Raw genomic sequence first — 21877 nt, 5'->3', positions numbered from 1 at the left:
TGACAACATGAGGGTACAAAACCATAAACGTATAGAATTGTTGCCATTGTAAGAAACACTACCCATTTTATTTGAGAATGTTTTATATTCATTTTTAAATGATTCTCTCAACAGAATACCATATATATGTAACAAAAAATTAATATTTGTGATTATTTGCATTTATTGTTTTGTGTGACGTGGTTATTGACTGTAAATTTATACGATAACAGTTGTTTTGGAGCGGTACGCGATTGACACTTCGTTTAGTTTGTTTATGGTTTGATCAGTTTGACAGATGTCAGATCTGATGTTCAATTTTAATTTCGATTTTAGAGATTGAAAAATTTAAAACTTTTAAAATGTTGACCAGAAATTGTTTAAAAATTACCAGTGTCTCATCAAGAGCACTTTTATTTAGAAAGTATTTGCTTCACGAAAAACGTTCGCCATCGCAATGCTCGTGCCAATTCAACTTTAGCAAAGCAAGGTTATGTTTTGATTATATTTCCTATATTTTATTGATATTAAACGAGCTTGATTGCTGATTCTTGAAATTATTTACAGGTCTAATGATACTAAGGTATTAGCCAAAGTTGCCAACACTACTAAAGATGTATGCGTCTCATCAGGGTCTGGAGAAAAAGTAAATTCTGTAACATCACAAATATTGGGAGCCTCAGAGGAGTTATTAGAGAAAATGATAGCTGGTCTGTCGTCAGATATTCATCAAAAGAACAGAGTGTATAAGAATGATTTAGTCAGAGTGATTGGGAAAGTGAAAGAGTTAAATTTCTCGAGTAAAAGGCAGGGGCTGTTGCTACTGCACTGTTGTACAGAACTGCTCCCAGATGAGACGCCTGCAACAAGGATAGCGCTAGCTGAGGAGGTGTGGGCAGCAATCAAGTAAGAAAAATTTACTATTAGCTGGGTCCACACAGAGCAAGCATAGGCGTGAGGAATGTATGCTTGCACTGTGTAAACCCAGGTAATCTGATTTCTTTTGTAATTTGGTTTAAAGTTTATTAATTAATTAATTTTCCTCTGACTTTTCGAGGACAGTGCTTAGTTTTTAGTAACTACACACACTTGGTCTTGTTTAAAAACTTAATTAAATGCAACTAAGTTTGTTTATGAGTAATTTAATTCCATATTTTTGTAAAGCCAAATAATGACACATGTGACTGTTTCATTGCTTTCTCTAACAAATAAAATTCATCCCAAGTAACTTTTGTATGGTGGGCCTAACAATTGTATATTTAAACATAGTTAAAGACATTTATTATTGTTGTGATATCAAAACTTATGGTATGTCTGTGATTAGACTCAATTTCATTACAATAATGGGGTAAAATGACAAAAAAATTGGTCACATAAAGCTGTTGATTCACAATATCACTGTCACTGTATTCACTACATCAGATTTCTGTGTGTTAGGTCCTTTGGGGATTCTATTGATATTCTCAGCTTGCTTTACCATGTGATTCACCATTTAAATTTACAGGCCTCACACAAAGTTCACTGTGGAGCACTATAATGAGCTTCTCCGTGTATATGTAGCCAACGGCAAGAGTGTCAAAGCAAGCACATTTATTGACTCCATGGCTCCTGTGATACCAAATAATACCACTTATGAATTAATACTGAGAGCACTTGGAGAGGTAAAGTCAATACTTATTTTATTTATGAAAGTAGTAAAATAAAAATAATAATTATAAAAATAATTCAGCCTATATATAAGGACTGTTCATTTTATTAAGCGGACACACAAAAAAGTATAAATTACATTTTTCTAATTCTGGAATCGCTTTATTTAGATAAATATAATAAAAACGGAAACCAACGCAAAACATTTTAATGTAAATATAGTATAATATAATAACATCGGTAAGATTTTCGTACTTTTACACGGTTGCGCCGTTCAAGTGCCTGCACATCAATTTTTGACACTTTTTGACAAGTTGTAAACAACATTCGTTTGAATTCTTTCAATGTTTTAGCTTCTCATCTACCCTTTTTTAAGTGCATCTTCACATTGGTCTAGTGTCACTCGATGGAGTGGAGCTCCGGGCAATTAGATGAGTTGACTTGTTTTTGAACGAAATCAATGTTTTTCAAATTCAGTAGCTTTACTTTCTGACCAGCATAGTGGGCACTTGCCAAATCAGGCCGAAATGAAGAGGTGACATTATGCGTCTGATAGACGGAAAGTACTCGTTATTAGATGCATTATTTTCTGTAAATGTCGCAACCAAAGTTCATGTCGCAAAATAGAACAAACTTTTTAAGGCCACAGGAACCAATTGCCTGCCAGACAAGGACTTTCTTCATGAATTGGTTAATTTTGATGTTACTCTCCTCGTCGAATATATGATCTTCTACAACGGCATGGTAGCATCAGGGCCATTGGTAACGTACTACAGCAACATTTTACGCATTTTCCGTTGTCCATTAAAATGCTACGAAATTTATCTTAATGTAAAATGTAGTACAGTTTGACGCTTCTTTTTTTCGATTGCTTTCGCTGCTCTGTAATTATTTTGTCCATTTTTTTCTTTCTATGGGCCCATTTATTGTACATACTTCTTATATTTTAATCTGTGCCTACTCTAACGCCTGCTGTCTCAGGAATTTCGCGAACCGATAAGTAATTTATTGATTTTAACAGCCGCATGACAATACTTTTGTTTCTGGATTGGCCGGGCCACTTCTGTGCCGGGATTTTGTAAAATCTTCAAGCATATGATGCTCTGCAAATGTTTTAATAATTTTATTCACGTTTAACTTGGAAAATTTGTACATATTTACGATTTTTCGCAGTGAATACTAGCCTGTGCATCCTTATTGCAGAACTAACTTGCTATGTTCCAAATTTGTTCGGTCCTTCGGGAAAAATATTTGACTATTATGGGAACAAATATGTAGCAATTGATAAATAAGGGATTGTTAATTATATTGTTATGAGCTGTACGTCAATTGATTTTAAATTCGCCGATTAAAAGAGGTGTAAGAGTGTCCGCTTAGTAAACTGAACAGTCCTTACGCCCCACTGCTAGACACAGGCCTCCTCTCATGCGTGAGAAAGCTTAGGATATACTCCCCACGCTAGCCCAATGCAGATTGGGGACTTCACATATACCTTGTGAATTTCTTCGCAGATGTATGCAGGTTTCCTTACAATGTTTTCCTTCACCGAAAAGCTAGTGGTAAATATCATTATGATATTCCGTACATAAGTTGCGGGGTTGCGAACTGCATCGCAGCCATAATTGTGTTTTTAATTTTAAGATATATTTTGTATTAATATGTATGCTAGTTTTTATCTATGGGCCAAAAGTTCCGACAGCGAAAACTCATTGGCACGAGCCAGTCAGCCAGAGCCAGAAAATATTAAAATATATTTAAAATGTTTTCTGCTATGTCTGTTGCTTAGTTAAATGACTGATTTGGTTTCAAGCATTATAAAACGATGAACACCAATTCTACAAACAACAAATTTAAAGTCAAAAGTCTTTTAAATCCTATATTAAATAATTACAGCTCAACAAGCCACTGAACATAAATATAATTTACAACTTAGAAGTTAGAATAAGGCAAACTTTTAGAGGACATTATCTTAGCTTCTAAAGGGGATGAAAAGAAGTACATAGTAGTTTAGTAGTCCATACAAGGGAGATAGTTTTGTAGCAATTTAAGTACTTCTATATCCCAAAACTCTGCATTCGGTCATGTCATACTTCTATGTGCATGATTTCAGATAGGAGACATAAATCAGGCGACTGAAGTGATAGCCAACATGAAGAACCAAGGTTTGCCGGCCACTGAGAGTGTTTTCAACTCACTTATATTGTGTCAGGGTAAAGCTGAGTAAGTTTATTATTATATTTTTTATATATCAGTATTATAAATATTTATTATTCCTGCCAAAGGAAATGTAAAGTGGAGTACTTGGCCTTTTGACCGCCAAAGATGACAAAAGACACCTACTGTTTCAGTTTCATTTACAATGTCACGTTATAATTATAATATGCATGTCGTTCAGAGGGTTAAGAAAAGGAGAGAGTGGTCAAACGATTACTGTTACTTATACTGTCAATGTAACCTTCACACTTTCTTTGCGCCAATAATTTTGACGTGTGAGAGAAATTTTTAATGTCATATGTTTCTAAAGGATAATAAATACAATGGGACAGTTTTATTTACAGTCTGTCACACTATAACTTTAAAAGTTTATTGGACAGCATTATTTATTTATTTACTTCTCCTCAGAAACTACGAAAACGTCAAAGAAGTTCTAACAATGATGAAATCCCTCAAATTCGAACACACAGTAGACACTCACACGTCTATAGCCAGAGCATTAGCGTTCAACAAGAAAGAAGAACTTTTGCTGAAAGAGATGGAGATGGCGAGGCAGAATGGACATCAGTTCGAGGAGACTCATGTTATGGAGATAGTTAAAAGCGTGGCGGCTGGGAAGATGTATAAATTGGTGCCGAAGGTATACAATTTAATACTGTGTAAAATTAAGTTTTACCAGGGGTGCGAAACTCCTGACTTCGGTCAAACTCTGCTCCGCTCGGCTCGGCTCAGCATTGCTCCGAGCAATTATTAGGGTTGGCACCACTTGACTTCCTTTTGCGTGCACGACCACAGATAAGATAATCACTTGATTTTTGACAACCCTAAATAGCCGAAAGGGATAGTGCCATAATATTAGAAAGGGATAGCATGATTCGACCCTGAACCGCTGTCAAACTTCGTTTTTGTAGGAAGTTCCTTACTGTATGGTAGTACTATTAATTATTCTGTGGTTTTACAGGAATGACAATAAAGTAAAAAAATATATAGGTGACGCTAAAGCATAACCCCCTAAGGCCCAGCCATACTCGTACAAATTAGAAAAAGAAGAAGAAGAAGAAATACATTTATTTTAACGTCACAACATAGTACATGAAAAAAAAATTAAAAATCCAAAATTAGCTTGAAAAGATCTAGACTAGGGAATGCAATCCCGCATGAGGAACTCAATCCCGGTATTCCGCGGGATTGCCATTTTAAGTCCCGCGGGATCCCGGTATTTGCGGGATCCCGCAAGTTAGTATACAATTTTACGAATTAGTACTAAATATGATGGTTGAAAACAAAAAGTAAACTAAAATTAGAAATAGTACATTTTGTATTAAAAGAATACGGTATAATGACAGTCATCAAGAATTTAAGAACGTGTGTAAAGGCTTAATTAACGCGATTTCGTAAATCCTGTACCACTCGTGGCACACACAATGTTTTTCATCACACCTGTGAGGAAAAAAGAGGGTAAACAATAAAAAATCTGCCTAATTTCGGACGTACCTACATAACAAAATTCCCTGGGTACAAATTTAAGATTTACGGACCGCGTCGCCTACGTAAAATAACACCTTTTACGAGCAAATGTGATGAAATAAATAGACAAATTCGGGTAAAATGCTCTTCCGTGTCATTACCCCTTTCCTCCATAGATGCATTTAGGCTCCGTGAAGAATTTTCGCCAGTAGGCACGTGCCCGAGCCTGTGTTCCTTGTAGTAACACGTAAGAACCACGTCGCTCTTCGATCCCGCAAATCCCGCGGGATCCCGCTTAATTTACGAGCGGGATTAATCCCGCAAATTGCATGCGGGATCCCGGTATTTCGGGATCCTGGTATCCCGGTATTGCATTCCCTAATCTAGACTGTCTTGTTACCGTTTTAACGGCCTTCTTAGCCGGTAGTCATCCTGCTGTGAGTGTGAAGCTGGGTCCTAAGTTAGAATCCCAGTTTGGGCATTTATGTTTTATATTCATGGACACTTGTTCCTAAGTTTATTTTTTAGTTGATTTTAATTATACCCTCCCATAGAAATTGGACCAGCCAAAATCTATGAATCAGCTAAATTTTTTTTCGCTATTTCGATGTTGGTCCCATTGTAAAAGTTACTCAGTATAAACCCAAAACCTCCCTGGCAACGGGAATGGAGCAATTTTTTAGCCACTCTGTATATTTCGTTATATTTCCAGATTCTCCGCTACCTACCAGAGTCAACTTTAAAAACCCCATCAATATCTCCATACATGCAAAGCGTCTGCACATTACTAGTCTACCAGAACCATCCTCTAGTGGCCCTGGAGATCTACAAATGTCTTCCGCTACCATCGTTTGGGCCTAAAGACGACCAAGGCTTGCATGGACGAAGCTTGGTCAGAGACTGTGTTAAGGCTGGAATCGTAAGTAGAAATCTATCTAGCGCCATCTAGTGACCTCTTTCAGATAGTTCAAAAATGTTAGTATACTATTGGAACTTTTATAAACGCCATCTAGTAAGCTCATTGCGATAAATGTCATGCAAAACTTAGTTTTTTTTATGAAATGGGAGGCAAACGAGCAGACGGATCACCTGGTGGTAAGCGATTACCGCTGCCCATGGACACCCGCAACACCAGAAGGGTTGCAAGCGCGTTGCCGGCCTTTAAGATGGGAAGATGGGATGGGAGTTATCCTATATGGAATCCTGGGATAATTTTGGGAAATGATAATACCTATAGGTCTATTAGCAGAGGCATATTTTAAAGACTTGGCGCCACGTGCCAGTTAGATTTGCCGCTCCATCAAGGGATGATAATATATCTTATTAAGGAAAAAAACCCTGTTTTTCCACCCCTTGCAGCCTGCCACCGCGGGCTATGGCCTCCTTGAACCTATAGTTCGTTTTTTTTAGCATTAGAAAAAAGTTAAACAATCTTGATGTGTCTTTTAATTGAAAAACACATTTTAAAAATAAGTTACGGCAAGTATGTAACAATTATGAATCTAATACGATCATTTATATTCTTCTGCTTTCATAAGTACTTAATAGTTTTTGATTTTTAAAAAGCGTTTTTCAATTAAAAGACATGTCAAGATCGCTTACCTTCTTGCAAGTTCTTTCTTATGCTAAAAAAAACGAACTATATTGTACATGCGCCCCTGTCTATTAGGACACATGTAACATAAATTATATTCATATAAATGTTGTATTTCAGCCTTCCACAGTACTAAGCAAAGTGACGGAAGAGCTAATGTCATCGGGTCGAAATCCTATAGCTATACAAAACGCAGCAGAATGCGCCCTCCAACAGGACAAGGTAATAGTTATTTACGATACATATTCGCACATGTACGTATTACTATTATTTATTCTGTGATATGGTCCCATTCTCCCGCACTAGTGCGCGATATAGCACTTTTCGTGCGTATGTCATAAGTTTAAAGGGCCATATTTACTGTAAAACGTTGTACGATACACGTGTTAGAGAAATAGAGAATAGGACCATATCACAGAACAAATAATAGTACTAGGTACCAGTGGCGGCGCGTCAAACATATCCATAGGCCAGCCGGGGCTAATTTGGCTTACATATTTCCTTTACAACTCTGCTCAAACGTCCAAAAACAGGCAAGCCGGTGGGAATCGGCTTTTATGGACGCGCCGCCACTGCTAGGTACATAAGACTCACTTTCTAACAATACGCGTCTATTACGATCAGCACAGATATGGCCGCTAGGTGGCGACAGCGCCACGCGCGGCTTATGGCAAACCCCAAAATTGGGGTCGAACGGATGTACTTTTAGCTACCTGTAGCAAAGCGACGAAATCGCGGAGTGAGACACGCCTGACCATATAGAGTATAGACCAATAGGACCACTGCAAATATCTTTTTACCACACCAGACCTGCTAGCATAAGTTGCGTTCTCGCCTTAGAGCATTTAATAACTGGAGTCGCCTTTAAGTGTTTACCCCTCTGCCGAAAACTTTGCACAATTGTCTAAACTTGTGTATGGAGATAGAAATAGCAATACATTTGACGTCCCCTCCCCCGCATAAATCGGCAGACTGTTTTGTACAGAAAATGACATCCATGACGTGTCCAGTTACGAAATGTTCTAAGGTTCTCGCGCGCTACTCCAAACATCAAGCGCGACTTCAAGTAAGGGCTCGCGCGCGAGAACGGAACTCGTGCTAGACGGTCAACTGGTATTTTAGTATGTAACTCAATATAAGTATAATAATAATACACCTATTGTAAATTCTATTCCCAAGGCATTACTGGCCATAGATCTCTTCGACCGCATGAAGCAGCGTGGACTGCCGTTACGCCCTCATTACTTCTGGCCGATCATGCTACGAGCATCCAAAAATACCGGTGAAAAAGGTACGTTTGAAGCACAAAACAAAGAAGTAATAGAAGTGAAACGTATGTCTATAGCGTGTGGCAAGATTATGGTTAGCTGCATACACTTTCAGCACAGACTATTGTCAGTCGTGTGACAGTTCAGCATGGCGCTTTTGACACGTCAGATGTGAAAATGATTCCAGTAAAAATTAGAAATAATTACGAATATGCCGTGCTGCTCCATTTTGGAGTGTAAAAACACTAGCCGGACAAAAAATATTAGATATGGAGGCATTTCATATCATCGGTAAGTATTATTTCATGTAATATTTCAATATTTTTTACATTTTCGGTTTCCGCAAGGATTTTTGGATTGTTTAGTACAAAAATCAGATTTATGTAAATGAGATAAGGTTGATATCTACTTAGCGTAAAAGTCATGTACGGGTGCGCTATTCGCCCATAGTGCGAGGACCATATCAAAAAAGTTATCGATGTCGATGTACGTATAAATATACACAGTTCGGTTTGTTTATGTTCTTAATAATTTATTTTTGTTTTGCCTCTGGATGATCATATCGAAAAAGTCGTCGCTTATGCACATTTTATATTATGTACAAAATATGTTCTTACTTATTTATTCCTATTCAATGGATTATTTGATTTTAAGTTTTTCTTATAGTATAGTATCCAACATATTTGTCAATTTTCTCTATTAAATACGAGTAGATAAGGTGTCAGTTTTAAGCTGTCACATAATTATTTTACTGCCGGGTATTTGCTGGCCAGGCTAAAGCCCGCTCCACAAGCTTGCACAAATCTTGAAGCGTTCTTCACATTGGATTCGAGTACGCACCATGCTCCGGTAAAAACGTGCATCGTGCTATCTCGCTCGTACATCAGAGCGGCATTTCTATCCGCATTATTGTGATAAGTTGATAACCGTCTAAGTGCAAAAAATATTGTTAATATTTCCATTGTTTATAATTAGCGTTTTTTAATAATTTTGCATACGAGCTTATATCGGAGATTCATATTAATGTTTGACACAACATTATTGCTTTGTTTTGTCTTAAAATAATAACGTGCTAGTTAATAAGTATTGTGAACACTTATTGACTACACTTACACTTACTTGCGTATTTTTTACGCACGCATCTAGAGAGAATATTAATTGCAGGTAAAAAATACGCATGTCGCGTATTTTTCACGCACGCACACACGCATCGCGGTGGGAGGATAAGAAATTTGATTTAATTAAAAAAAAACTATAAGTACACAACGGGTTAGCACTAATTGGCTAGCAGGTTATTATTTCGCGTCATTACAAAGCAATATTGTTCTGGGGTGTGCTAAAGAGTAACAGTTTTTATTATATACTTACACGATTACAGTTAAATGTGTAGTTGGTGGCGTGATTACTTTCAATACGAGATTTTTTTTTATTAAAAAGTAAGTAGGTAAGTACCCAATCGTCGAAAATAAAGTATATGTATAAAAAAACTGAATAGTTTACGTGTAGATTGATCATTAATAAGCGTTTATCGATATCACACCGAATCATGCACATCCCTATCGCATGTGTCAACCTCATAGTCGAATATTTTATCCTATCGCATTCACTCTTGGAAAAGCCATACAAGTGTAAAAGGGATAGAGCATAAATGACAATTTGTCAATGATTTGTGTATTTTTACAAAAAATAAAAATCGTAATGCAATTTTGACATAATTTTCTTGACTGTAAAGTTCAAATTACTGTGATGGGCAAGGGCTCATAATTCCTTTCGAAATAAGAAAATATGGCCAATTTTTGTGACAGCGTTTTGGCGACATAGGTTCTCATACTAATCCAGGCACATGCCGTTTCCCGTCAGAGCGCGGCGCGCTCATTCTTTCTTCCGTGGTTTGAAGCCAAAGATCGTCATTTAGACGATCGGTCTGGCCTGGGTAGTGACCCTGCCTGCGAAGCCGATGGTCCTGGGTTCGAATCCCAGTAAGGGCATTTATTTGTATGATGATACAGATATTTGTTCCTGAGTCATGGGTGTTTTCTATGTTTTTAAGTATTTGTGTATTATATAATATATCGTTGTCTGAGTACCCACAACACAAGCCTTCTTGAGCTTACTGTGGGACTTAGTCAATCTGTGTAATAGCATTTTTACAACTTTATAGCAAAACACTAAAACTTATAAATAAAAAATTTGCTCTAAGTCATGGTCCGTAGGTAGGGTGCCCAGAAGGCTGGCCGCATTGCCCCGCTGGATGGCAATGCTGATCCTTTGGGCAAAATATAGGCCAGCCCCCAAGCCCGCCCCCAAACGGCCCCAAGGTTTCCACACCAAACGCCGCAAATATGTAGCTACTACCTAGTGTTACATATTTGCGGCGCTTGAGGCTTTCGGCCGAGGATGCGGCCGCACCAGCGCCAACTTTGGTGCCTGGAATATGGGACGGCGCCAGGGTATCTACGCACGTAGCGTCCCAGACAAGTGGCCGTCCCATACTCCAAGGCACCAGCGTCATTCCGTCAGGCCTCTTGCCATCGACCCTGGCCAGACCGTTGGGCTCGAGGACCGCCGGTACCTTGGCACTGACAAGGGCCCTTCGGATGACGTCGTTGAGGCTGGCGTGGCGGGGGATCCATCTGTGTAAGAATGTCCTATAATATTTATATATTTATTTATAATGTTATACTTGCACTTGTTTATAGTGAGTGCAATTTTTGAAGTAAAATATGCCATGTAGTTATGGTAGGTATTTCAAAAGTCAATACATCGTGACGTAATTTTTTGTCCGCAATATTAGAATTTGATTTTATGTTTTATACAGGGATGGCCAAAAAATAAGTGCATTCCCGCTGCCAATTTGGCTGTTTCATACATTTTGCCTGGACCATGTGAGGAGGGTAATTTTGTTTCGCGTTTTCGGGGTTGGTCCCATTGTAAAAATTGCTCAGTATAATCCCATAACCTCCGGTGCAAAGGGAATGGAGTTATTTTTTGGTCACTTAATTTTTTTGTGAGAGGGGATTCTTATTTCGTTGAAATTATTATTAATGCATCTCGAAAACGGGTGAGTTTTTTCAGAAAGGTGATGATGAAATCTACTGGACTCTTCAAATATTGTAGGCACATATAAATATAGCAAGCGTGGCGTGGCGATTATGGCATACACCCCCCAAAGGGGGAGGCCTATGTTCAGCAGTAGACGTCTTATGGCTGAGATGATGATGATGATGATATAAATATTTGAATAATTTTATTTGTCTACTTTTCGCGTAATTTCTGTGAAAGAAGCTAAATAATAATTTTACGTCAAATCGTTTCAGGCATAATGAACACCCTAACAAAAATGATCGAAATGGACGTAAAACCCGACTACGAGACCATTTCTAACTACACTCTACCCTACGTTAGTTTCACCTCCGCTCAGAATCTGATGAAAAAGTTCCAAGATGCTGGGGTTTCAGTCACAACAGTATTAACCCCAATGATGGAGTATTTATTGAATACGGGGCAAGTTAGAGCTGCTAGCGAGATATGTAAGTGGTTTAAGATTTCAACCCTATTCAGAATCTCATTTCAACCCCACTCGCAATTTTTTGTAACTACAAAACTATTTTGTCGTAATTCAATGTAATTTTTATATTTTACCCTAATAGTGTGACTGAGGATATGGAATTCTGGATTTTGGTCACAACTGTATTGTCGCCCAATATTACATTATTTGTTGAATACGGGTTATGAATAAGTGATTTTAAGATTTTAACCCTATACAGAATCTCATTTCAACCCCACTGAGAAATGTAACAGAATTTTATGGACTTATTTTTTACGACTACAAATCTAGTTTGTCGTATAAGTTAATAGAAGTTATTTTTAATTTTTACATAATCAGAATCTGATGAAAAGTTTCAAGATGCTGAAATCTGCAAGCAGCATCAAATTTTTGAACTTTCAAATAATGTAATATAATCCTAAACACTTTCAGTTCCAAGCTCCCCATTTCCAATACAAAATGAACCCTACTAGCGGGTTCTCAGCACGAAATGTGTTAACACTTTAAATTAAAAGAAACCTCAAACTCACTTCACCACTTCAAAAACACAACCCATTTTCCAGGCGAACTCTTCAAAGGCAAAGTCGACATGGAAATCCTCCTCAAACCCCTCATAAAAGGTTACCTCATAAGTCTGGACCTCAAGTCCTCACTCCACATTCTAGAAGACGGTATTCAGAAGGCATCGGACAAGAGTAAGGACTGGACAGGCAGATTCTTGTGTACCTTTATGAAGAAGAAGAACGAGTTTGGTGATGTTTTCAAATTTGTTAAGGTTCGTGTAGTTTCTTTGTAAGTTTTCCGCGATTTTAGTTTGGAGTTTTTTACAGTTAAGTATCTCATACGATTTATGAAAAATATTTCAAAAAAAAAAGTAGGTTTTTGAATGTGTCCATGGTGTGGTATGAAAAAGCATACCTAATTAAATTCCTTAAAAAAGTTGTATATACTCGTACTGTTTAACCAGTGTGTAACCGCCATCGCCATACGATAAATAAATAAATAATAATGAGGCTGGTATTATATTTTATATTATATTAGATAAGCAACTTTGTTTAGCAAAGTATTTATCTTAAAAAAAATGTTTTACCTAAAAAATCCTATTTTTAATTAAATCCTAAAGATTCTTTCCTAAAGAGGGTGTTAAACATTTAATTTTTTGATGTTTTTATTTCAAGCGAGCACTATAAGAACAGTAGCTTGAATGTATTTTTTGTCATTTTTATAATAATAAGCTATAATAAGGTGCTACACGGGCGGTTCTACAAGGCCCTCACGGGACCCGATGTGGACCTGCTCGCGTCGGTGAACTGGTTACGATTCGGGGACCTCTTCGGAGAAACCGAGGATTTTGCCTGTGCAATTGCGGACGAAGTGATGATGACGAACAACTATCGGAAATATATCCTGAAGGACGGTACGGTCGACATTTGTCGGGCATGCCGCCGTCCCGGAGAATCACTCAGGCATATCATTTCCGGTTGTTCTCATCTTGCTAACGGTGAGTACTTGCACAGACATAATCTCGTAGCCAGGATTATTCACCAGCAACTTGCTCTTCTATACGGCCTTGTGGACCGCGAAGTACCGTACTACAAGTACTTACCTGCGCCTGTTCTCGAGAATGGTCGTGCCACGCTCTATTGGGATCGATCTATCATCACTGACAGGACTATTGTAGCCAATAAGCCTGACATCGTGATAATAGATCGATCGCAACGTCGGGCCGTGCTCGTTGACATCACCATCCCCCATGATGAGAATCTCGTGAAAGCCGAGAAGGACAAGTCCAGTAAGTACCTAGACTTGGCTCACGAGATAACCGCTATGTGGGATGTTGATTCGACGATCATTGTCCCGATAGTCGTTTCAGTGAACGGTCTAATAGCGAAGAGTCTCGACCGACATCTTGAGAGACTCTCGCTAGGTGGTTGGATCAAGGGTCAGATGCAGAAGGCGGTGATCTTGGACACGGCGCGGATAGTCCGCCGGTTCCTCTCTCTGCGGCCCTGACCACCGGCAGCTTGGGCCCTGCCCCGCTGCTGGCGGCACCCTAGGTTAGGTTTTTTATAATGTGTTTATACTTATTTTTTGTTGTTTTTTATGTGTTTTTGTATTTTACTTTTATATTCATGTTATAAATGACCTAGCCTAAGAAGAAAAATAAATAAATTAAGCTATAATAAACTGAATACTGAGATATACAAAAACTGAACTGAGATTACTTAAGATTAGTTCAATATTTAGATACATATTATACCCATATTAACACCATCATTTATTTATTTTAAAGGAACTAAGAAAAACTCCCTTAAGAATATCGACATCAGCTGCAGATTTCTGCCTCACCCACATACCGGAATCTGTAAAACAAGAGACAGTCGACCAATTCAAAGAGGCCATCATAGCTATCACGGATGAGAGGCTGATAGATGAGGGGGATCTGTTCGCACATCAGCTGCCGCATCCGGTAAGATATTTATTTATTTATTTAGAAATTTAATTCAGGCAACAAGGCCCATATTACAAATACCTTACACACTAACATACATATGTTTTTTATAAACTTAAAACTAAACACTATTTAGTAGGCAAAACGGCGTGGCTCCGTTGCATCGGCTGCTCTTGTGTCGGATTCGGCAGTTTGCCCCGGAACCTCCGAAACACGACACCTTTCGCCCAGAAGTCCATACTTTATCCATACTAATATTGGCAAAAGCGTGTCTGTCTGTTACCTCTTCACGCTTAAGCCGCTGAACCGATTTAGTTGAAATTCGGTATAGAGATAGTTTGAGTGCCGGAGAAGGGCATAGGATAGTTTTTATGCCGGAAATCATCCCTGAAAAGAGTGGGGGTCGAGTTGAAAGAGTTAATAAATTGCCTAATAATTGAAGTAAGCAATGCGCGAATTGAATGATTGCTATTAGCATTATCCAGGCGCTATACCTACTTTAGCTGCTGTCACTAATTTCACGCAGACGAAGTTGCGGGCGAAAGATAGTTATTTTACGTCAGTGACTGGAGGTCCTGTGTTAGGGGTCCGGGCACCTCCAGTTTTTATATATATTTTTTTAAATAGCGTCATTAGCGTCACAGAATTAGACTTGCCAATAACCTCTAGCCAAGATAAATGCAATTTTGATTGGCCAAAACAAAGATTCAGAAAGACTAAGGCGCTGAGGAGTGACAAGACATTTATCAAAATTACTAACATAGGGTAATTCGCCAGTAACTGGCCACTTTTAGTAACTTGCAACCCAAAACCAAAAATGAATTATATTCACCTATAAATAGAATTCATTTTAATATAAGGTGGCCAGTTATTGAAACCTTATACCAAAATGAATTCTGTTTATATGTGAAAAGAATTTATTTTTAGTTTAGGGCGGCCAGTTACTAGAAGTTGCCAGTTACCGGCGAATTACCCTAGGTAGTTGTAATATAATCCTGGCATCGCCACTATCAGATGAGGCTAGGATAATGTGCAATCTATATTCTATGTAGTAGTGTAGGCAGGCGTGGCTCACTCCGCGATTTCGTCGCTTTGCTACAGGTAGCTAAAAGTACATGCGTTCCGCCCCTATTTTGGGGAAAGCCATAAGCCGCGCGAGGCGCTGTCGCCACCCAGGGGCCATATCTGTGCTGATCGTGACAGACGCGTTTTGTTAGAGAGTGAGTCTTCTGTACCTAGTACTATTATTTATTCTGTGGTGTAGGTAGTACTACAATACTACATTATTACTGTAGATCTCTTTACAGAGGTGACATGGTCACTAAACTGATGAAACCCTTTTCTTTAAAAAAAAGATTTGAATTGAAGACCCTTTTGTTAGGCCTCTGGGCTACACGATCTTATTTAATATCTTTTCCGCATATTATATGCTAGCAATAATAAATGTCCCACGTCCCATTCTTTTTGTAATAAATAAAATGTTGTCTATTTCAGAAAAATATGAACGAAGAAGGCCTAAAAGCGCATCTCAGTGAACTGGAAGCTAAAGGCATGAACACACGCGGTGTTCTGAGGCGGTTACTTCAGCAGTATTGCAAAGAAGGCAATTTGACAGCCGCGAGAGAAATCGTAGATAAATGTCAGAAAGAAGGGGTCAGTGTGTGCATATTTTAACTTATACAATCCACAAACTAAAATAATGTTCCCTGTTTGATTTAGAATTCGTTACTATGCTCAGTCTTTCATCCTGCTTTTGCTCTAAAATCTAGGTAAACACTAAATACAATAAAAACCGGACAAGTGCGAGTTGGACTCGCCTATCGAGGGTTCCGTACTTTTTAGTATTTGTTGTTATAGCGGCAACAGAAATACATTATCTGTGAAAATTTCAACTGTCTAGCTATCGCGGTTCATGAGACACAGCCTGGTGACAGCCAGACGGACAGTGGAGTCTTATTAATAGGGTCCCGTTTTTATTACCCTTTGGGTACAGTCAGCCAAGAAAGTGGTTTACCATTTTTCGACTCTATCATCTGATTAATAGAGTCGAAAAGTGGTAGACCACTTTCTTGGTTGACCGTACGGAACCCTAAAAAAGAAATATTGAAAATAATGCTTTGACAGATAACTTTTAATATTGTAACACCTTTACATAACTTTGTATTTATATAGGTACTTATGCAAAAAAATTAGAATCTTTGTTTTTACCCCAAATTCCCAATCTCCAGATATTCCTCTCAGCCGGCATGAAAGCCAGCATATTCGACCTTCATGTGAAATCCGGCGAGCTAGAGCTAGCCGAGCTAGCATTAGCCGACCTAAACAAGTCGGCACCCAACTTCACCTTGGACGAGTTCAAGGTCATCGACTTCGCGACCATGTGGGTGTGCAGGAAAGAGATGGAGAAGGCTTTCGCTGTTATAGAAGAACAGAGTAAAAAGAGGTACGATAATTCAGCGATATTATCGTGTTTAAGCCTTTGTAGGGTTTTTAGTCGTAGGTACATTGCGATAGCGAGGGATTCACAATTTCACAGACAAGACATCCTTCAGACTGAGCATAGTATTAACTACCCCGTCTGCCACAAGAATGCGATAGTTTTACTCCACTTTCGAGCCAAGTGTCTTTGTGTGACGCCCGTGTCTTTGAACGGACCAATCACGACACGGGACCGCGCTCACCTCGTCCCCCGCACCCCAGTATTTATGGCAGCATCGGTTTCATGAAATAATTGCACTAAGCTTCGTCTAGAGGATTCCTAGTCGATGGAGGTATTATTATTTCTGTGGTTCTGTAACACACACACACATAAAAACACACACATAAAAATATCTTTACAAAATAATATATTTTTTTATCCGTTATCTGTGGCAAAAAAGTAAACAGCTCGCCTTATTCCGCTGTTGTCTATATATAGATACTCGCAACTTAAGGGGTATACCCCTTTTAAAAACATTTAAAAATCTGTACAGTAGGACTAGTGACTAAGACTTTGAGTTACTAAAGTGTGAAAGTACAAAATATGACGTTAATAGTAGCACTTAATCACGTTGTCCCTTCAAATTTGTAGCATCCTTAGCTTAGACGGACTCTTAAGGAAACTTTTGTTTTTAATTCATCATCATCATCTCAGCCATAAGACGTCCACTGCTGAACGTAGGCCTCCCCCTTGGACCTCCATACGTGCCGGTTGGAAGCGACCCGCATCCAGCGTCTTCCGGCGACCTTAACAAGGTCGTCTGTCCATCTTGTGGGTGGACATCCTACGCTGCGCTTGCTAGTCCGTGGTCTCCACTTTTTTTAATTAACCGTCCTATATTCTACATTCCAGACGAGTAATGGGCGGTCGCGGTATAGCCATGAACTGCTTTCGTCTCCTCGACGCTACCGCTACCCACGGGACCCTCGAAGACGTCAAACGCATGCTAGACCTGCTTACACGACTACGATACTGTCAGCCTACCAACGCCATGCTAGGACCTGTCGTCAGATGGCATATTAACAAGTAAGTATATAAATATTATCCTCTAGCCGCCCATACGTCAAACCATGCCAAGCAAAATTAAATTTTATTTGGTCAACACAAAGTCCAAATTAGAACGGAACAGGAGACATTTTTATAGGTCTCTGGGCGGCTAGAGGTTATATCTACAGTAATTAAGTATAGAAAAACAAGTAAGTTTAAGTACGTCACCTGCAATGATATATCTTCGAAGGCCGCAAAAATATGTGACACTCTCTTATGGCTCTACAAATAAGATCGTGTCAGTTATTTTTGCGGCCTTCGTTGTGTAAAATATTATTGCAGATGACTTTACGTATATACTCGTACGTACCTATAAAGATATAAAATTAAGAATATACGGGTGTCACCATTGCATGTCACGATTACAATGACTAAATTATAGTTTGTCAAGGGATTGTCTCATTTCAATCATAAATAAATAAATATTGGTGGACATCTTACACAGATCAACCTAACCCCAAACTAAGCAAAGCTTGTACTATTGGTGCTAGGCGTCTATATACATACTTATATAGATAAATACATACTAATATACATAGAAAACACCCATGACTCAGGAATAAATATTAGTGTTCTTCACACAAATAATTGCCAAATCATAGACAGAGAGAATCATACTATCTTACTTTTTACACTAGAACTAACACCCAAAAGAAAGGATGAGTATAGTTTTCCTGGTTCTTACTGACTGACAAATTGGTTTGACCAACTATATGTATATGTGATGGACAAATGACAATCCAGATTCGTGCAGATGACTTTACGTATATACTCTGAATTTTAGTTTTAAATTTAAAATATCCTGTTTACTATTAAAATCAAAATATAAACAGATGGATAGATATAACTTAGCTTATTTTTAAAACGATGTACTATTACTTGCTGACTTTTGCAAATATTTTACTACAAATTTTTAAAGCACTCCCTTTTTCTTATTCCCAAGTTTTTTTTCTACAGCAACGACCTACGCGAAGCAGTCAACGAATTCAGCCGCCTCGCCCAAAAATACAACAAGACCCCTCTCAAGCACGAACTGCTCTGCAAAATACTGGAAACCATTAGTGATGGCAGCGAAGACAGGTTCGTTGTGAACGCGAACAGCGGCGGGTGGGCGAACAAGCTCGCTCAGACCGTGTTCAATGTTAACAAGAGGATACACGGAGCTAGCGATGTACAGGTAAATAATGCTAGAATACCTCCAAATACAAGATCCACTTCAAACACAAGCTATTACACTATTCTCTCTCTTTCTTTCTCTCTCTCTCTCTGATTATCAAGACTCTGCAAGATACTGGAAACCATTAGTGATGGCAGCGAAGATAGGTTCGTTGTGAACGCGAGCAGCGGCGGGTGGGCGAACAAGCTCGCTCAGACCGTGTTCAATGTTAACAAGAGGATACACGGAGCCAGCGATGTACAGGTAAATAATACTAGAATAACCCCAAATACACGAATCCACTTCAAACGTAAGGTATAGTCGCTTTTCCTCTATACGTCGCAAAACTTGCAAAATGACCAACGCTAAACATGTTGACACCATTACCACCAGCTTTATAATACAATGTATCTCTAAGGGTCGGTTACACCAGACTGTTCGTATCGTTAAAGAGTTCGCTAAATTTGTATGTATTGAAAGGTTCATAGTGGCGCGCCGGGGCGCGCCGGCTGACGTTGATCTGTCGGTCAAATGTGGTTGGTGCAACTGACAAGTCAAAAAGAAACAAATAAATGGCTGAATCAAATTTCTAGTGTCACTCGTTGCTTAGTTACGATACGCCCAGGGGACAACCGACTTTTGATATCCTGACTTTAAGGTTAAAAGGTTAATAAAACGGCATACAACATCTCTTCGAACAAAGTGTGCCAGTATTGTCCCTTGTACAAACAAACAAACATAAAAAAGTTGATTCATCCAATTATACTTTTTTTTAATAATCTTTATTCTCGTTCCAGCTAACCCTAATAGCCGCGCTAGCCGAAGTGAACTACAAGAAAACGCTCCGCAAAATGTTCCTCGATCCCAACGTCAAGTTTCACCCCGACGCTCTGCTCCGACGCTGCGAGCGATTCGCAGACGAGAAGAAAACTGCCCCCTTACATACTATCGCTGAATGCGCGAAAGATACACGTAGAATTGATCTGGATGAAGTTTATGAACTTATATTAAGCGTACATCGTAAGTCATTTCAAAATTACTATGGTCTTTTTAATTTACCCGGCCGAAAGTCTAGTTTCACCCCGACGCTCTGCTCCGACGCTGCGAGCGATTCGCAGAAAAAAAAGAAAATTGCCCCCTTACATACTATCGCTGAATGCGTGAAAAATACGCGTAGAGTAGACTTGGATGAAGTTTATGAACTTATATTGGACGTACATCGTAAGTTATTTGAAAATTACTATGGTCTTTTTAATTTACTCGGCCGAAAGTCTAGTTTTACCCCGACGATCTGCTCCGACGCTGCGAGCGATTCGCAGACGAAAAGAAATCTAAGAATGCGCGAAAGATACGCGTAAAATTGATCTGGGCCGTGTTGCATAATAAACTACAACTAATATTACAAGCGGAACTCCTTTTCCAATGAGTTACGTTAGAAAAGGAGTTCCGCTTATAATATTAGTTGTAGTTTATTATGCAACACGGCTCTGGATGAAGTATATATGAGCTAATACTAAGTGTGTATCGTAGGTATTTTCAAAACTAGTCACTTTTCCTATGTTTATCGACGAGATATAGGTTTGCAAATGAGAAGGAAACTGCCGCCTTGCTTATCATTGCTGTTGTGGTTACCGTTCTTCTACCCACCAACGGAGTTGCAGCTGACATTCACTTGGCACTTTTTAACATTATCTCGTATACAATTCTGACTTTAATTTATAATTTCAATGTTATTATAGTTTGTCAAAGGATTGTCTCATTTCAATCATAGACCGAGAGAATCATACTATGTGTGTCTTATATACTTAGTACTAACACCCAAAAGAAAAGGATGAGTATAGTTTTCCTGGTTCTTACTGAATGACAAGGGCATAAGGAGGGTTAAGTTTCTCGACGAAGATAATTCTCATAGATCCCTAACACTCATACGTCACACAAAATTACTGTAATTACTGTGTCTGACATTTGTTACAATTAGAAATAAGGTTCCACTATTGTTTCAGAAGAAGAAGAGAACTGTTTTTATTTTCAAGTATTTAAGACCTACTTAGTCAACTTAGAGGGGTCATCCATTAATTACATCACACGTTTAGGGGGAGGGAGGGGGTCAAGAAAATGTGACATTGTGACATGGGGGAGGGGGGAGACACAACCTTTGTGACGTCACTTTAACTTCATCAGTAACCGAAAATTTATTTAAATTATTTTATTCGCTGTACATTTAAATAACAACTTTTTAAAACGATAATCGTTTAATTTTCTTTCCTAAGCAGTTTTGGATTATAAAATGACAAATATTTATATCGTCAAAAATATTTTGATAAAATATAATAATACTTAGGTACTTACTTAATTCGATTTGGCGATTTCGTAGAAAAAAATGTGACGTCACACTAGGGGGGGAGGGGTTTGCCAAATGTGACCAAGTGTGACAAGGAGGGGGGGAGCTAGGGGTCAAAAAACCTACAAATTCGTGTGACGTAATTAATGGATGACCCCAGAGACATGTAGCTTTAAAATATCTCTTTTTGCAGAACGTCAAGATGACTGGCGATCAGCGCTCGCTCTATGGGAGAAAATGCAAGAATCCGACGTGAGACCATCACAGAAGTTTATAAGAAACCTCTACGCTCTGCTCAAAGCTAACAAAATAACAATCCCACCACAATTATCTACGTTAATGGATAGACAGGAGGCCAGTCTGTAGAGTTTGTGTTTAAAGGACATTGAAATAAAGTTCAAAATTCAGTGCTTGAATATGAACAGTCGATGCAAAACCATTGACAAATCGCTGGCCCAATATTGCAAGGTTCTATGTTACATTTTCAAGATAGTTGAATTGGACTTAATGTCACTATGACAATGTTCAAATTTCAATTCGATTAAAGTGACACATAGAACCCTGTAATATTGGGCCAGCGAAATGTGCTTATGTGTTTTGCTATTGTGAGTCTTATGAGCAACAAATTAGGTTGTAAATTGCGGTGTCGCTGTATGTATTGTAAAATTTGTATAGTTCTTAAATTA

At 38.6% G+C, this 21877-nt stretch overlaps 1 protein-coding gene across 1 annotated transcript; it reads left to right on the top strand.

Annotated features, from left to right (window-relative positions):
- Positions 1–298: 298 nt before the first annotated feature.
- Positions 299–21676, top strand: LOC134680408 (leucine-rich PPR motif-containing protein, mitochondrial). Its single transcript, XM_063539541.1, has 17 exons — positions 299–469; positions 547–885; positions 1484–1640; positions 3737–3846; positions 4249–4480; positions 6020–6226; positions 7022–7123; positions 8081–8192; positions 11487–11699; positions 12280–12491; positions 14010–14186; positions 15663–15821; positions 16397–16611; positions 17500–17673; positions 18652–18871; positions 19648–19870; positions 21385–21676. The coding sequence occupies exons 1-17, from the start codon at positions 342–344 to the stop codon at positions 21555–21557; spliced, it is 3153 nt and encodes a 1050-aa protein (XP_063395611.1). The 5' UTR covers positions 299–341; the 3' UTR covers positions 21558–21676.
- Positions 21677–21877: the final 201 nt, after the last annotated feature.

Source organism: Cydia fagiglandana, chromosome 3, assembly GCF_963556715.1.
Source record: "Cydia fagiglandana chromosome 3, ilCydFagi1.1, whole genome shotgun sequence".
Lineage (NCBI taxonomy): Eukaryota > Metazoa > Arthropoda > Insecta > Lepidoptera > Tortricidae > Cydia > Cydia fagiglandana.
Note: the sequence above shows the minus strand (reverse complement) of the source record. Positions and strands in the feature narration are given on the sequence as shown.

What these genes read in the sequence shown, in the direction of transcription:
- LOC134680408 (XM_063539541.1), top strand. Translation starts at nt 342, where the DNA reads ATGTTGACCAGAAATTGTTTAAAAATTACCAGTGTCTCATCAAGAGCA. An exon ending in GCGCCCTCCAACAGGACAAG is followed by an intron (nt 7,124 to 8,080) that starts GTAATAGTTATT and finishes TCTATTCCCAAG; the next exon opens with GCATTACTGGCCATAGATCT. An exon ending in CAAAAATACCGGTGAAAAAG is followed by an intron (nt 8,193 to 11,486) that starts GTACGTTTGAAG and finishes AAATCGTTTCAG; the next exon opens with GCATAATGAACACCCTAACA.